The sequence below is a fragment of the Squalius cephalus genome (assembly GCF_949319135.1).
Source record: "Squalius cephalus genome assembly, chromosome: 9".
NCBI classification, from domain to species: Eukaryota; Metazoa; Chordata; class Actinopteri; order Cypriniformes; family Leuciscidae; genus Squalius; species Squalius cephalus.
Window position 1 is genome coordinate 36,922,636 of NC_137130.1, and position 17,500 is coordinate 36,940,135.

The 17,500-nt window shown below is 38.9% G+C and overlaps 1 protein-coding gene across 1 annotated transcript in view; it reads right to left on the reverse strand.

Annotated features, from left to right (window-relative positions):
- The window catches only part of LOC307163959 (dedicator of cytokinesis protein 9), a 79,180-nt gene that overhangs the window by 44,709 nt on the left and 16,971 nt on the right, over positions 1 to 17,500 (reverse strand). The window contains exons 4-7 of the mRNA XM_079880306.1: positions 10,560 to 10,642; positions 5,571 to 5,640; positions 1,397 to 1,492; positions 1,168 to 1,302 (exon numbers count right to left, since the gene is read on the reverse strand). Coding sequence (XP_079736432.1) covers positions 1,168 to 1,302; positions 1,397 to 1,492; positions 5,571 to 5,640; positions 10,560 to 10,642 — 384 coding nt within the window. The remainder of the gene's footprint in view (positions 1 to 1,167; positions 1,303 to 1,396; positions 1,493 to 5,570; positions 5,641 to 10,559; positions 10,643 to 17,500) is intronic.

Genomic DNA, 17,500 nt, shown 5'->3' on the forward strand with positions numbered 1-17,500 from the left:
GACAAACATTTATGATAAACTAAAATATACTTGATGTAATTTCTATTAAAACTTGTATGTCATGTATTTAATTTAGTGCTGTTAAACAATTAAAATATTTAATCGCGATTAATCGCATTAATGTCATAGTTAACTCGCAATTAATCGCACATTTATATATATTTTTTTTGTCCCATTATTTTTTTCTCATTTTAATGCTCTTATCAACATGGAAAAGTGGATCGACTTGCTTTGTGCAAATGGTTTTTTTTTATTGAAAACAACATTGGCATATTCTCTAGTGTTCAATTTCACACTAACATTCTCACTCGGAGCAAATAATCGCATCAGAGAATGCTTGGCCATCCAGTGGTGTTTCAGACTGGACATGCTGCGATGATCGCTCAGTTCACAACGACAAAACACACAGATCACTTTGGTCTTGTCAATGCAACCATTTCGCAACTTTTTAAAAGTAAACTTTCCATTCAGAATCTTATTGGCATCCATTTCGGCGTCTCGCGCTCGCCATCCACTCAAACGTAACGTTAGCCTTCTACTCTTTGGCCGGCTCGCAAGCCCAAACAAGTGTGTGCGGCGTGCCTGTTGTTTTGTTTCCGGTCTAGCTAGATCCGGTGTGGTGTTGTAGTTTTTCTAACTTTACTAGTTGTTGCAACAGCATGTGAAAAAAAACAAAACAAAGTTTGCTAGGCCAAAAAGAACGTTAATCTTGTTAATCTCGCCATTAAAATGGGTTTGCGTTAACGCCGTTAATAACGCGTTTAACTGACAGCATTAATTTAGTTATATTCATTTATTATTAATTACACATTTGTAGTGATACAGTTGCAATTTAGTACATTTTAATTATAGTAACTTTAAATGTAATATTGAATAACACACTATAGATTCAATTATAATCAATCATGTGTTTAGAAACAGTCATGAAAGTGTCAATCCTTGAAGTGCACTTATTATATTATCTGCAAGCACAGTTTTGAAGTACACTACAAGTGCATATTTCATACAATGCTTTTTCACAAGGGTTCTTGCAGTAAAAATGTCACATTTTTCAGACTCTCACTAATCCTCAGGCTGTACCTTTAAGACTTCTATATGAAAATGGGGTCACATGACAAAGAGTTCACAGTAGTGACATTAATACGATGAGTGTTTCTGTCCACACACCTGCACCACTCCCATACAGGAGTCCAGGAAGATGGTTCCTTTGGGCTCTTTGTTGATCTTCTCATCCTTGTAGAAGTTGAGATTATATGACCCGTCGCCCAGCTGCGTCAGGTGGAAATACCTTCTTTTAAAAGACTGAGTGAAAAAAGAAGAGTGCAAATGAGACATGAAATGTAAACAAGTGCATAGTCATAACATAGACATAATGTTCAGAAGTGAGGAATCTCACCCTCATGGTGACGCTGATGGCGCTGTTCACGTTGCCTTTGTGTAGCCAGCCCTGTTTAATAAGACCACCCTTCTGAGAGCCAAGAGAGGCCGTGTCCTGCACACGCACACACAAAAACAAGAGATAATTTTGTGATGACAGTCCATAGCTTGTGTGTTTAATCCTGCAGAATGAACAAAGTGGGAGTCAAATTAGGGAGAAAGAACAGAATCCAGAGCCACAACTGAACAGAGCCTCAGATAAACCTGACTCAAAGAACGACACAGAACACATTTTTTAAACATTAAATAATCAGAATTATTCTAAACTTTTGACTGGTAGTGTAAGTCTAATTTGTTTGGATATAGAGAATTTTACAGAAATCAAAACGTTAAAAACCTAAGTGGCAAACGGTCTCCAGAGAGGACCACATCTGGAGAACTGCATGCTATTAATTACATTATACAAGTTGGCAATTTCAATTTGTATGAAAACATGATTTATTATTACTTTTTTAAATGAGCGTAAAGGTCCACCCATGACTCCACCTATACATGTAACCCTCACTGGGACATAAGCAGAAATGTATACGAATTCGCCAAAGCGTACAGCATAAAATAGTTATGAATTGCCATGAGACTGTGTTGATATGTCCTGCTAATAAACAAACTGTACAATATTTGAGAAAATATGTATTAAAAAGGAGAAATAATCAGAAAATCTGTTGTGTACTCTTAAGGCCTGTTACACCAAGGACGATAGCTATACCGATAACAATAAAGATCAAGATGTACTGTAGGCCTAGGCTAGTTCTAACGTTTTTCTAAATATAAAAGGATAGCCAAGTCCACACCACAACTATGATAACGACACAGAGAAACAATATCGTTGGAATCTGTGGTAGATTTTTCCCTTTACCTAACTATCTGGGGCATCTACTAATCGACACCCAATAGCTTTATACTCTAGCTCTTGCGTCTTCAGTCGACAACTGGCCGAGTTTCTTACTCTAACTAACTTGCTTCCCTAAACTAGCTCACTTCCTAAACCAGCTTCCTGCGCAGGAATAATCGACAAACAGACTCAAGCAAATGTCCTTTAAATGCTTTAATCACGGCCAGGAGATCTTCCCGACGGTTCTCAGGGAATCTCTCCCAAGAAGCAAGGCCGGAGGATCTCAGAAAAGTTCCATTGAGAATCCCACCAGAAAACACAGATACAACAGTTTTCATAGAATCGAGAAAACAAATAAGACTAACATGTCACCTTCAATATGATTGGTTCAATTGGTTCAAAAGCCCCAACCTTTCCCTCTGTCACTGGCACAAGCAAACTCTGATTTTTGTGATTACTTATCACAAGGTTTGAGAACTAGTCATCTGTCTAGTTTCACTTCCCTAATTGTTATTTATACACACACACACACACACACACACACACACACACACACACACACACACACACACACACACACACACAATCAAAGTCACGAGTTTTCCCCAAAGAGTTTGGAAACATTTAAAAGCATATGAATGTCGTTCCTGCAAGAAAAACAAATGTTAGTTGATTAATTAAAGTTGATTAATTAAAAATATCCATCACAAATCACTTTCAGAACAATTTCTTTTCCAGCTGATGATCTAATAAAAACATTGACAGCCAATCAGAATTCCTCCTGCTTTTGAAGTGGCAGATGACGTAACTTTATGGTCTGCTGATATGGATGCTAATATAGTTATAACGTTATAGTGATCATTCTTGCTGTGAACGGGCCTTTATGTCTTTCAGCAGTGAAATGGTGCTGAAAAAACCTGAAAAACCCTGCAAGAACAATAGAAGGTTAAACTTGGTACAATGGGTCAATTTGTCTCTGAATCACCAGTTAAACACTCCTTATCGCTGTACTCTTGAGACTCTGCAGACACACACACACACACACACCACCCAGATGCAATGCTTGTGCTGTGATCGTGTGTGTGTGGGCAGAGGAGTCTGGATGCTTCATGGACCTCACAGAACAAACACTATCTGCACTTTCCAGTCAGCAGATATCAAAATACAGTCTTGGACAGTCTGGGCCGTGGATGTGAGAGTGTTTGATCAGGCTTATATGACTCATAAAGACTGATATCGTGACAATATGGAGCTCAGACTCAAGGAGAAATTTTATGCAGAGGCTCAAACTGAGAAAACTTTAAATCAATGAGATTTTTATGACTATAGAGTGACTACCTGCATAAAATGCATATTAATATCAGTCATTGCTCTATATCTACCAATAATGTCTTAGTAAGATAATATTTAAATGCTTAGTTTTATGATCAAAGCTCTGTAGTTTTAAAACATATAATGCAATCCAATACAATTATGATTGAAAGATATAAAAGATAAAAACAAATAATCCTTCCTCAAAAGCCTGATGATCATATTTGAACATGATTTTATAAAAGTCAGTAAAGGTTTCACAGCAAAAGTGAACCACGAGCTGACGGTGGACGTTGATATTTAGTTTATATGTAGAGTTATGTTTCAACTAAATTTGGCGCAATACAAACATATTTAGTGTCTTGTACGTAAGTTGTAAGTTAGTCACACTTGGTATCTAGTTAAGACTCGGGTCTTTCCTTCAATGCAAGTCCGTGGAATTATTTTTTTTACAATGATTTACTTTGATTTTTATCATTCACATAAACTTGTTATCATTTAATACTTGTGGTTAAGGGTTTGTTAACATTACTTTAAATATGAGCACTAGTGGGAATAGTGAGAGTGACATGCGAAGGTCAAATATGGTAACTCATATTCAGAATTTGTCCTCTGTATGTAACCCATCCATGTTAGTGCCACGACTGCCCCAAAAATCAGCAACCATCACTATTAAATGTTAGAGTCTGTGAAAACAGCCTATGATTGTAACGGGCTGTGATGTAAAACATTGATGTGGCGAGCTGTTATGATTGGCTGTGCCGTTGGATGGCCATCAGCGATTGGCTGTGTGTTTACTGCGATGCCAAAACACACTCAACTTTCTATAAACACAAGAAATCCGTCAGCAACCAAATTAGACAAATGAGTCCATGCATAGCACAGGCCAAAACTCTGCACAACAACAGCTATAGAGCTCCTCAAACCTACGAGCTGAGACATATCAGTCTGAGGTACTGCACACATATGGGCTAAAATAAGAAGCGTGACTCAAACTTGAGTGGGAAGCTGATCAGTAGAATTAAAGATGAATTCTGGGAAGGAATCAGCCAGAAGGGATTATGTCAGGTCATGTCCATTCCTGGAAAACCTGGAAACCTGGATCCACTGGTACAACATTAGTGTCAGAGCATCTCATATCATAGCCTGTTTAAAAAAGGCCTAATAATATTTTGGGGTAATGCTGCACACTGAAAGAGAAGGACTTTGGTATTTCAATATGAGACTAAGGGGTCTGTGGTCTCAGAGGGAATATTATGAAGTGCAAGTAAAAATATTATGAAGTTTTTAAAGAAGCAATAACTGACTTAAAAAAATAAAAATAAAAAAAAAACTTTACAGGAACACTGGGACAAGGGTTACAAGGAGACATTTACAAAGCAAACTGAATTAATTTATTAGAATACAAAAATAAACTAGTTTTTTTTTTTTTTTAGATTTTACCTTCAAAATACCAATATTAATCAGGAAAAAATTAACTTTATGAATAATGTGGGACTTTTAATTATAAACAGTCAACATTTTGAAATGTCTTTGCTTTACTATAGATTGCAACAGTTGGGGTCCGTAACGTAAAAACTCATTAATTTTCTCCATTGTGTTTATTTCATAAAGCTTTAAAGACAGCCCTGCTGTGAAGCCGTCTTTGCTTCTGTTGAAGCCGTCAGCCTGTATTATTTCAACTTAAAATAATCATGTTCAACAGTGGTTTTCGTGGTGGAAAACTACATTTCCCATGATGCAGTATAGAAAATTCCACCAATCAGAGATCCGTAACAAACAAAACACGCCTATAGAGAGGTATTTAGCCCCGCCCACTCCCATGAAGCACCCATGATGAAAACATCACTTAAATCTGACCCCAGTTTCAGAGTTCAGCAACAGAGCTAGAAGGTGTGTGTGTGTGTGTGTGTGTGTGTGTGTGTGTGTGTGTGTGTGTGTGTGTGTGTGTGTGTGTGTGTGTGTGTGTGTGTGTGGGCATTAGATTTACCTCATCTTTATCCACGTCTTCATCCACCTCAAAAACATGCTGCGCTAAATGATCAGGTCTGGACACTTTGCTGTAAACAAAACAAACACAGATTCAGATTCACACGGGACTACCAGCACTTACACCACCGCTCAAAAGTTGTGAAATGTAATAATTTAATTTAATTTGTGATATACTGGAATGACATCTTATCTTAAACTTATTATCTGTTCAGCTTTATGTAATGTTTGGAAATGACTTCGTAATGAAAGTGGGGTTTTTTTCTTCATTTTTTTTTTTTTTTTTTTTTCAGTTAATCAGATCTTGGCTGTTCTCTCATCCTGATCAACTTTGTGTCATTAAAAGATAAAAAAAACAGATGTCCATTTAAATGGTTGAAGGGTCTGTGTGTGTGTGTGTGTGAATGTGTGTGAGCAGGGTGCGATTTGTGAAAAAAACAGAGGGGGGGATTGTGGCGAGCAGGACGAGGCCGAGGGCCGTGGGAGGGGCGCGAGGCCGGTGGCGTGATCAGTGATGAGCTACACCTGCGAGACGCACCGGTCTCGGATCTCTCACGGAGGAGCGGAAGCATAAAGGAGGAGCGACGACAGTGAAGAGCGAGAGAGGACAGGCCTGATTTTTATTTGGATGTGTTGTTTCTGTTTTGTGTGTTGCCAGCAGTCGTCCGTGAGGGGCTGCTGGCTTTTACTTTCATTTTTGTATTTGTTTATTTGGTTATTAAAATGTTTAAGTGTTCGCCGGTTCCCGCCTCCTTCTTCCCATAACATCATACCTTGTTACATTGGTGCCGAAACCCGGGAGGAAGGAGGGACGCACTGTCAGAGAGCCCTCGCTGCTGGGAGAGATCGCGGTGCTGAGGAGGTCGGGCAGCACGAGGGAGCCGTGGCCGCCGATTGCTGCCCGAGGCGATGGTGCTGGAGCGATAGAAGATCAGGAGGGACGGACGCTTCGCTGCCGTACTCCTGGGCCGAGGAGGGGTGGCTGCCGTCCGCGAGGGAGCGGAGGAGTCGCTCCCGTTCGCCGTGGGCCGGAGCCTGTTGCCGTCGGCCATGATGGGGGCGGAGCAGGGGACGGGAGGCTCGCTGCCGGCTGCCCTCGGAAGGAGGAGCCATCGCCGTCCGCCAGGAGGCGGACGAGTGTCGAGCCGTCCCCCAACGGATGTCCAGTACCATCGCATGGCACCGCGAGTGAGTCTCAGCTGGTTGAGGACCGAGCGGCAGTGTGTCTGGGGACCGGACCAGGAATTTTTTTTTTTTTTTTCTTCCTCTCTCCCCTCTCTCGTCTCTGTTGCTCCTCATGCTTCCGCCTCCTTTTCTCTCGCCTCGTCTATCCATACCCCCAGTTACCGCAGCCGCCGTGATCGGTCCCCCCGGGGAGGGGGGGAGGGGGGGAGTAGGCGCAGCCTCGGAGGTACCCCCCGGCCTGCGAGGGGCGATGGGGGTATGTGGCGAGCAGGACGAGGCCGAGGGCCGTGGGAGGGGCGCGAGGCCGGTGGCGTGATCAGTGATGAGCTACACCTGCGAGACGCACCGGTCTCGGATCTCTCACGGAGGAGCGGAAGCATAAAGGAGGAGCGACGACAGTGAAGAGCGAGAGAGGACAGGCCTGATTTTTATTTGGATGTGTTGTTTCTGTTTTGTGTGTTGCCAGCAGTCGTCCGTGAGGGGCTGCTGGCTTTTACTTTCATTTTTGTATTTGTTTATTTGGTTATTAAAATGTTTAAGTGTTCGCCGGTTCCCGCCTCCTTCTTCCCATAACATCATACCTTGTTACAGGGATGTTTTGAAAAAATTGTATTCATAGAAATAAATCATGAGAACATGAACTTCATCACTGCATTTGCAGGAATTGTAAAATCTTTTTTCTTATTAACTCATGAAGTCAGGGCCGGATTAAAAATTTCCTGTGCCCTGGGCTAGAGCCCTGCGCGGGACTGTTTTCTTCATCCCGCTCCCGCCCGCGCCCGCAGAATTTCTGACCATTACCGCCCGCTCCCGCAACGTATGTGTTACACTCCCGCCCGCTCCCGCAATATGTATGTCCACTCCCGCCCGCAGTGCACCCGCAAAACTCTGAGAATTTATTCCCGCACAATAATAGAGATGCATTGATTTTGTGTCTTCTCTCGTCCCGCAGGAAAAAAACATGTATTTGTATTGCTATTAGTGAAGAGATTCATGGGGTTGTTTGTTTCGTTTCCCTGGCCGGCATGTATTCTGGACACATACACACAGGACAATGGAGGAAATCGAGTGTATGCTGTTTTTGGATGGTTTTGTTTTTGTTTTTGCTGTTTTTATTCAGGATACTCCGTCTGGCACGTGCAATGATGACACAGTGAATAGTGATGATTCTCTCTGATCAGCAGTCTGCCGTGTTTTCACGTCACATTTTAGTATCGCCTCAGCTCGTTTAGAACCTCGCCGGAGGTGGTACGAAAAAAAAGTACCTGGAAGCAGATTACAACTTTTACACAGCGAGCTGGTACTGTGTAGTGGAAAAGTGCCATTATTGACATCTCCATCATGTCGCTAGGCTACCTCCCGATCCCGCAGTGTTTTTTTTAGCCGCCCATTCCCGCCCGCAGCAAAGTTCAAACCGCCCGCTCCCGCGAGATTTGCGTTGGGTCCACTCAATCCCAATGCAGCCCTCTACCCTGGGCAACAAGACTCAAGGCCCCCCCCAGGTAGGGGGGTTCGGGGGCATGCTCCCCCGAGAAAATTTTGATTTCTCTGACCTACATATGTGCAATTTAAGACTTTTGAAGGCCAAAAAATTATAAGAAATAGCTTTAAAACCTTGTCATTAGATTATTTGTCAATACCTGCTCCTCATCTTCATATTTCTTATTCTCTCAGTCTTCTTATCCTGGCCTATTTCTTCCCCTCCTTAAGCCGAACTTTGACTGAGTCTTTTCATTTTCGTCTGTGTCAGTGACTAAAGTAAACATAGGCTCGACTGATATTTATTCGTTTTATGAATCATTTTCTTAAGTTAATTTACTCAAGGCTACCAGGAAAGCAGTATTGCCATTAGGAACCTTCTGAAAGCTTTGTAATCTGAAAACGTCTGTTTTTAAATGTTAAAAGTAATTTTAAATAATACAAATTATAGACTACGTTTACCGCAGTTGGTGGAATTGGCAAACATTCCCTTAAGCATCGTGCGCTGTAGAAAGGCGTCAAAGCATTCTCACAATTATGCAGCATTAATGCACGAATGATTTTGAATGAATATTTCATGTCGATATAGGCTACAATGGTCACATAGCCTAATGTTAAAACTAATATTGCTATTGATATCTTTGTTAGATTACAGACTCTATAGAACAAATGTCCGTCTGGGTTTTGAATTGAATATTTTCACATCGTCATAAACTTAGCCTATCTGTTAGTTTTCTTTTCAAACAACAAAAGTGTTAAGTTGTTACGGCGTCCAGTCATCTTTGTCAAGACGTTTTTCTTTATTAAATGCATCATAGATAGCGGTTAAGCCATTTTTGTAATAACATAAAAAGGGCGCTGCTAGTTAAAATCCGATTTGCGCAAAAAAGAAAATTACTAGCTGGGCGCTGGCGTGACGTAACTGAAGAGACGAATTAGCATGTTCTTATTAATATTATTACGAGAGAGTTTTAATTGTTTTTGACGTTTAATTGTTTAACGTTAATGTTGTTAAACGAAAATTGTATTATCAAAAACATTTTTATTTACCTGGATCTGACTGAGCTCCGCCCCTGTCAGGGCCCCTTGATGTCATGTGCCCCTGGGCAAGTGACCAGTTGCCCTAATGGTTAATCCGGCCCTGCATGAAGTAGCCTAACGCAATATTTTTACTATAATAGCTTATCTTTCCCCACACATATGAACTGTGATCATGCACAACGAAAAAAACATGTAAGAATGAACCACGATTGATTGCAAAGTTAAACCATCACACATCACAGTAGAAACTGTTTTACGGTTGCTGTTAAAGTAATAACGTTAACTTTACAAAGCGATGCTGAGCTACAGTAAAATGATAGAAAAGACATCCATGCATTATCTGTGTTAGTCAGTTCGCCTCATTCGCGCGAACTGGACACGGCGCCCGCGCCGCGCTAAACGCCTCATTCGCGCCGCAGGACCACTAGACGCGCGTAAACGCGTCTTTACATTGACTTAACATTGAAATCACTCGCGCCAGACGCTAAAGAGTGTGTGAGTAATCAAAAAACCTTTGCTTTAGCTTTTTTTTTTTTTTTTTTTTTTTCGCTTAGCCTCAATGGAGTGAAACACCGTAGGCATATGTATAACTTCGGCCATTCTCAGTGGTGTGACTGGGACACTAACTCTGCTTGTCATCATAGAAACAGATAATCAGACTGTGATGTTTATTCCCGCTTCAGTAATATGCTGAATATTATTCAGCATATTACTGTGAATATGCCTTCCTTTCGACACACAGCTCCACTGCCCAACGGACCTGCAACCATCTCGCAAGTGTTGATAGGCTATTACTCGTGAGGTGTAACCAATCAGATAGCGCCGTGGGCGGGACATTGAGCAACAGAGAGGCTGCGGCAGCTATCAGAGCCAGCCAAAGTAGCATTTTAAAATAAAATTGACTTTAATCAAACCACGGATCCATGATAAGTTTTGTGATCCGTCTCGCCACTAGTGTAGTAGCACTGATCACTTTGAGGGGGGGATAAATTTATCCCCACCGGGGATAAAAATAATTAAGCAGAGGCAGGGATACATTGACCAGAAAGGGGGAAATCCCACGCATCCCCCCCGGCAAATCGCACCCTGTGTGTGAGTGTGTGTGAATGTGGAGATGATGACCTCACCCCCTGTTTCTCTGCTCTATTGTTACCCAGAAAAACACATTTCCTGCTCTCGCCAACACACACATCTTTCCAAGAGCTGACAATCAAACACACACACACACACTCACATACACACACACCCTACAGCTATAATCACACAGGCCGTAACGCGTTCTCACCTGGGAAGCTGACGGAAGTCGCTGGAATAATCCTCATATTTGTAGTTGACAACAAGCCAGTCAGAGATGTAAGACTTGATGCACTGTAAAAACAAACACATCATTGCCATCATTAGCATTAGCTTTAACACGTACAACTGCAATTAATTGTCTACACAAACTCTGTTTATTACAAGGAGTCTCGGCGTGAGCACACACACATTGAGCTGTGCTGCTCCAGTGGGAGATGAGGGTTCAGTTCTGCTCAATCTCCCTCTTTCTCTCTCCGTCATTCCTCTCTACCGCCCTCACATTAAAACGTGTCCAAAGCCACTGTGTCAATTGATGCTGTCAATCAATTAAATCACATCCAACATAAAAGTTTGTAAATTATATAAGTTTGTACAATATACTGTATATACACACATATATTATATATTATATATTTACGCATACACACAGACATATTTACAAACTTCTATGTTAGATGTGATTTAACTAATTTAATTTGATGTGTGCACATATATTCAAAGTATTATCGTGTATGTTTTGTCAATGTAAATAATGAAGAGTGGACAGGAACTGGAATGGGATCAGAAGCGGAACTGAACCATAACCACATCTTCCACAGTTTTCCTCCTTTCTGACAGGAAAGCATTACTATTTTTGGGTCACTGTTTTATGCAGAGTCACCGTGAGCTCAAAAAGATCTCATTTATTCCCTCAATCCTTTACTCTGTGTCCAATCTGATTTTTTTTAGGAAGAACGGAAAGGAGATGAAAGACAAGAGCAAGAAAACCCCGTTTCTCAAAGGTAAAAAAAAAGTATTTTTCATAGATCAAAACAAGTCGAACAGAGGAACCACTCAATATTCACACACACACACACATCACATTTATGGTTTGCAATAATGCTAAATAAAATAACATGTATGCTAATTGCTGCAGTCCATTTAAAAATATCGAATTCATTTGAATTAATTTATTTTTTTAAAAGGTGAATGGTGTATGAATGATTCAATGACTCACTCACAAATACTTCACTTGTTTCTTTACTGGATGAATCAGTGTTTTTGAACGAATCTCTTGAATGATTCAATGACAAACACATTTCTAACATTCACTTGTTGCCACCTACTGGTGTAACAATGTAATGATACAATATTTATTTGAAGTGTCAAGTTTTTTTCAGACTTATCAAAGCTTTAATAAACACAGATCTGAATCACTGTGATCAGACTCATCAAAGCTTTAATAAACACAGATCTGAATCACTGTGATCAGACTCATCAAAGCTTTAATAAACACAGATCTGAATCACTGTGATCAGACTCAAAGCTTTAATAAACACAGATCTGAATCACTGTGATCAGACTCATCAAAGCTTTAATAAACACAGATCTGAATCACTGTGATCAGACTCAAAGCTTTAATAAACACAGATCTGAATCACCGTGATCAGACTCATCAAAGCTTTAATAAACACAGATCTGAATCACCGTGATCAGACTCAAAGCTTTAATAAACACAGATCTGAATCACTGTGATCAGACTCATCAAAGCTTTAATAAACACAGATCTGAATCACTGTGATCAGACTCAAAGCTTTAATAAACACAGATCTGAATCACTGTGATCAGACTCAAAGCTTTAATAAACAGAGATCTGAATCACTGTGATCAGACTCATCAAAGCTTTAATAAACACAGATCTGAATCACTGTGATCAGACTCAAAGCTTTAATAAACACAGATCTGAATCACTGTGATCAGACTCATCAAAGCTTTAATAAACACAGATCTGAATCACTGTGATCAGACTCAAAGCTTTAATAAACACAGATCTGAATCACTGTGATCAGACTTATCAAAGCTTTAATAAACACAGATCTGAATCACTGTGATCAGACTCAAAGCTTTAATAAACACAGATCTGAATCACTGTGATCAGACTCATCAAAGCTTTAATAAACACAGATCTGAATCACTGTGATCAGACTCAAAGCTTTAATAAACACAGATCTGAATCACTGTGATCAGACTCAAAGCTTTAATAAACACAGATCTGAATCACTGTGATCAGACTTATCAAAGCTTTAATAAACACAGATCTGAATCACCGTGATCAGACTCATCAAAGCTTTAATAAACACAGATCTGAATCACTGTGATCAGACTCATCAAAGCTTTAATAAACACAGATCTGAATCACTGTAATCAGACTCATCAAAGCTTTAATAAACACAGATCTGAATCACTTGATCAGACTCATCACAGCTTTAATAAACACAGATCTGAATCACTGTGATCAGACTCATCAAAGCTTTAATAAACACAGATCTGAATCACTGTGATCAGACTTATCAAAGCTTTAATAAACACAGATCTGAATCACCGTGATCAGACTCATCAAAGCTTTAATAAACACAGATCTGAATCACTTGATCAGACTCATCAAAGCTTTAATAAACACAGATCTGAATCACTTGATCAGACTCATCACAGCTTTAATAAACACAGATCTGAATCACTGTGATCAGACTCATCAAAGCTTTAATAAACACAGATCTGAATCACTGTGATCAGACTCATCAAAGCTTTAATAAACACAGATCTGAATCACTTGATCAGACTCATCAAAGCTTTAATAAACACAGATCTGAATCACTTGATCAGACTCATCAAAGCTTTAATAAACACAGATCTGAATCACTGTGATCAGACTCATCAAAGCTTTAATAAACACAGATCTGAATCACTGTAATCAGACTCATCAAAGCTTTAATAAACACAGATCTGAATCACTGTGATCAGACTCAAAGCTTTAATAAACACAGATCTGAATCACTTGATCAGACTCATCAAAGCTTTAATAAACACAGATCTGAATCACTGTGATCAGACTCATCAAAGCTTTAATAAACACAGATCTGAATCACTGTATTCAGACTCATCAAAGCTTTAATAAACACAGATCTGAATCACTGTGATCAGACTCAAAGCTTTAATAAACACAGATCTGAATCACTTGATCAGACTCATCAAAGCTTTAATAAACAGATCTGAATCACTGTGATCAGACTCAAAGCTTTAATAAACACAGATCTGAATCACTGTGATCAGACTCAAAGCTTTAATAAACACAGATCTGAATCACTGTGATCAGACTCATCAAAGCTTTAATAAACTCAGATCTGAATCACCGTGATCAGACTCAAAGCTTTAATAAACACAGATCTGAATCACTGTGATCAGACTCAAAGCTTTAATAAACACAGATCTGAATCACTGTGATCAGACTCAAAGCTTTAATAAACACAGATCTGAATCACTTGATCAGACTCATCAAAGCTTTAATAAACAGATCTGAATCACTGTGATCAGACTCAAAGCTTTAATAAACACAGATCTGAATCACTGTGATCAGACTCAAAGCTTTAATAAACACAGATCTGAATCACTGTGATCAGACTCATCAAAGCTTTAATAAACTCAGATCTGAATCACCGTGATCAGACTCATCAAAGCTTTAATAAACACAGATCTGAATCACTGTGATCAGACTCAAAGCTTTAATAAACACAGATCTGAATCACTGTAATCAGACTCATCAAAGCTTTAATAAACACAGATCTGAATCACTGTGATCAGACTCAAAGCTTTAATAAACACAGATCTGAATCACTGTGATCAGACTCAAAGCTTTAATAAACACAGATCTGAATCACTTGATCAGACTCATCAAAGCTTTAATAAACAGATCTGAATCACTGTGATCAGACTCAAAGCTTTAATAAACACAGATCTGAATCACTGTGATCAGACTCAAAGCTTTAATAAACACAGATCTGAATCACTGTGATCAGACTCATCAAAGCTTTAATAAACTCAGATCTGAATCACCGTGATCAGACTCAAAGCTTTAATAAACACAGATCTGAATCACTGTGATCAGACTCAAAGCTTTAATAAACACAGATCTGAATCACTGTGATCAGACTCATCAAAGCTTTAATAAACACAGATCTGAATCACTGTGATCAGACTCAAAGCTTTAATAAACACAGATCTGAATCACTGTGATCAGACTCAAAGCTTTAATAAACACAGATCTGAATCACTGTGATCAGACTCATCAAAGCTTTAATAAACACAGATCTGAATCACTGTGATCAGACTCAAAGCTTTAATAAACACAGATCTGAATCACTGTGATCAGACTCATCAAAGCTTTAATAAACACAGATCTGAATCACTGTGATCAGACTCATCAAAGCATTAATAAACACAGATCAGAATCACCGTGATCAGACTCATCAAAGCATTAATAAACACAGATCTGAATCACTGTGATCAGACTCATCAAAGCTTTAATAAACACAGATCTGAATCACTGTGATCAGACTCATCAAAGCTTTAATAAACACAGATCTGAATCACTTGATCAGACTCATCAAAGCTTTAATAAACAGATCTGAATCACTGTGATCAGACTCAAAGCTTTAATAAACACAGATCTGAATCACTGTGATCAGACTCAAAGCTTTAATAAACACAGATCTGAATCACTGTGATCAGACTCAAAGCTTTAATAAACACAGATCTGAATCACTGTGATCAGACTCAAAGCTTAAATAAACACAGATCTGAATCACTGTGATCAGACTCAAAGCTTTAATAAACACAGATCTGAATCACTGTGATCAGACTCAAAGCTTTAATAAACACAGATCTGAATCACTGTGATCAGACTCATCAAAGCTTTAATAAACACAGATCTGAATCACTGTGATCAGACTCAAAGCTTTAATAAACACAGATCTGAATCACCGTGATCAGACTCAAAGCTTTAATAAACACAGATCTGAATCACTGTGATCAGACTCATCAAAGCTTTAATAAACACAGATCTGAATCACTGTGATCAGACTCAAAGCTTTAATAAACACAGATCTGAATCACTGTGATCAGACTCATCAAAGCTTTAATAAACACAGATCTGAATCACTGTGATCAGACTTATCAAAGCTTTAATAAACACAGATCTGAATCACTGTGATCAGACTCATCAAAGCTTTAATAAACACAGATCTGAATCACTGTGATCAGACTCATCAAAGCTTTAATAAACACAGATCTGAATCACCGTGATCAGACTCATCAAAGCTTTAATAAACACAGATCTGAATCACTTGATCAGACTCATCAAAGCTTTAATAAACACAGATCTGAATCACTGTGATCAGACTCATCAAAGCTTTAATAAACACAGATCTGAATCACTTGATCAGACTCATCAAAGCTTTAATAAACACAGATCTGAATCACTGTGATCAGACTCAAAGCTTTAATAAACACAGACCTGAATCACTGTAATCAGACTCATCAAAGCTTTAATAAACACAGATCTGAATCACCGTGATCAGACTCATCAAAGCTTTAATAAACACAGATCTGAATCACTGTGATCAGACTCAGAGCTTTAATAAACACAGATCTGAATCACTGTGATCAGACTCAAAGCTTTAATAAACACAGATCTGAATCACTGTGATCAGACTCATCAGAGCTTTAATAAACACAGATCTGAATCACTGTGATCAGACTCATCAGAGCTTTAATAAACACAGATCTGAATCACTGTGATCAGACTCATCAGAGCTTTAATAAACACAGATCTGAATCACCGTGATCAGACTCAAAGCTTTAATAAACACAGATCTGAATCACTGTGATCAGACTCATCAGAGCTTTAATAAACACAGATCAGAATCACTGTGATCAGACTCAAAGCTTTAATAAACACAGATCAGAATCACTGTGATCAGACTCAAAGCTTTAATAAACACAGATCTGAATCACTGTGATCAGACTCATCAGAGCTTTAATAAACACAGATCTGAATCACTGTGATCAGACTCAAAGCTTTAATAAACACAGATCTGAATCACCGTGATCAGACTCAAAGCTTTAATAAACACAGATCTGAATCACTGTGATCAGACTCATCAAAGCTTTCATAAACACAGATCTGAATCACTTGATCAGACTTATCAAAGCTTTAATAAACACAGATCTGAATCACTGTGATCAGACTCAAAGCTTTAATAAACACAGATCTGAATCACCGTGATCAGACTCAAAGCTTTAATAAACACAGATCTGAATCACTGTGATCAGACTCATCAAAGCTTTCATAAACACAGATCTGAATCACTTGATCAGACTTATCAAAGCTTTAATAAACACAGATCTGAATCACTTGATCAGACTCAAAGCTTTAAAAAAACACAGATCTGAATCACCGTGATCAGACTCATCAAAGCTTTAATAAACAGATCTGAATCACCGTGATCAGACTCATCAAAGCTTTAATAAACAGATCTGAATCACTGTGATCAGACTCATCAAAGCTTTAATAAACACAGATCTGAATCACTGTGATCAGACTCATCAAAGCTTTAATAAACACAGATCTGAATCACTGTGATCAGACTCAAAGCTTTAATAAACACAGATCTGAATCACTGTGATCAGACTCATCAAAGCTTTAATAAACAGATCTGAATCACTGTGATCAGACTCATCAAAGCTTTAATAAACACAGATCTGAATCACTGTGATCAGACTCAAAGCTTTAATAAACACAGATCTGAATCACTGTGATCAGACTCATCAAAGCTTTAATAAACACAGATCTGAATCACCGTGATCAGACTCAAAGCTTTAATAAACACAGATCTGAATCACTGTGATCAGACTCATCAAAGCTTTAATAAACACAGATCTGAATCACTGTGATCAGACTCATCAAAGCTTTAATAAACACAGATCTGAATCACTGTGATCAGACTCATCAAAGCTTTAATAAACACAGATCTGAATCACTGTGATCAGACTCATCAAAGCTTTAATAAACACAGATCTGAATCACTGTGATCAGACTCAAAGCTTTAATAAACA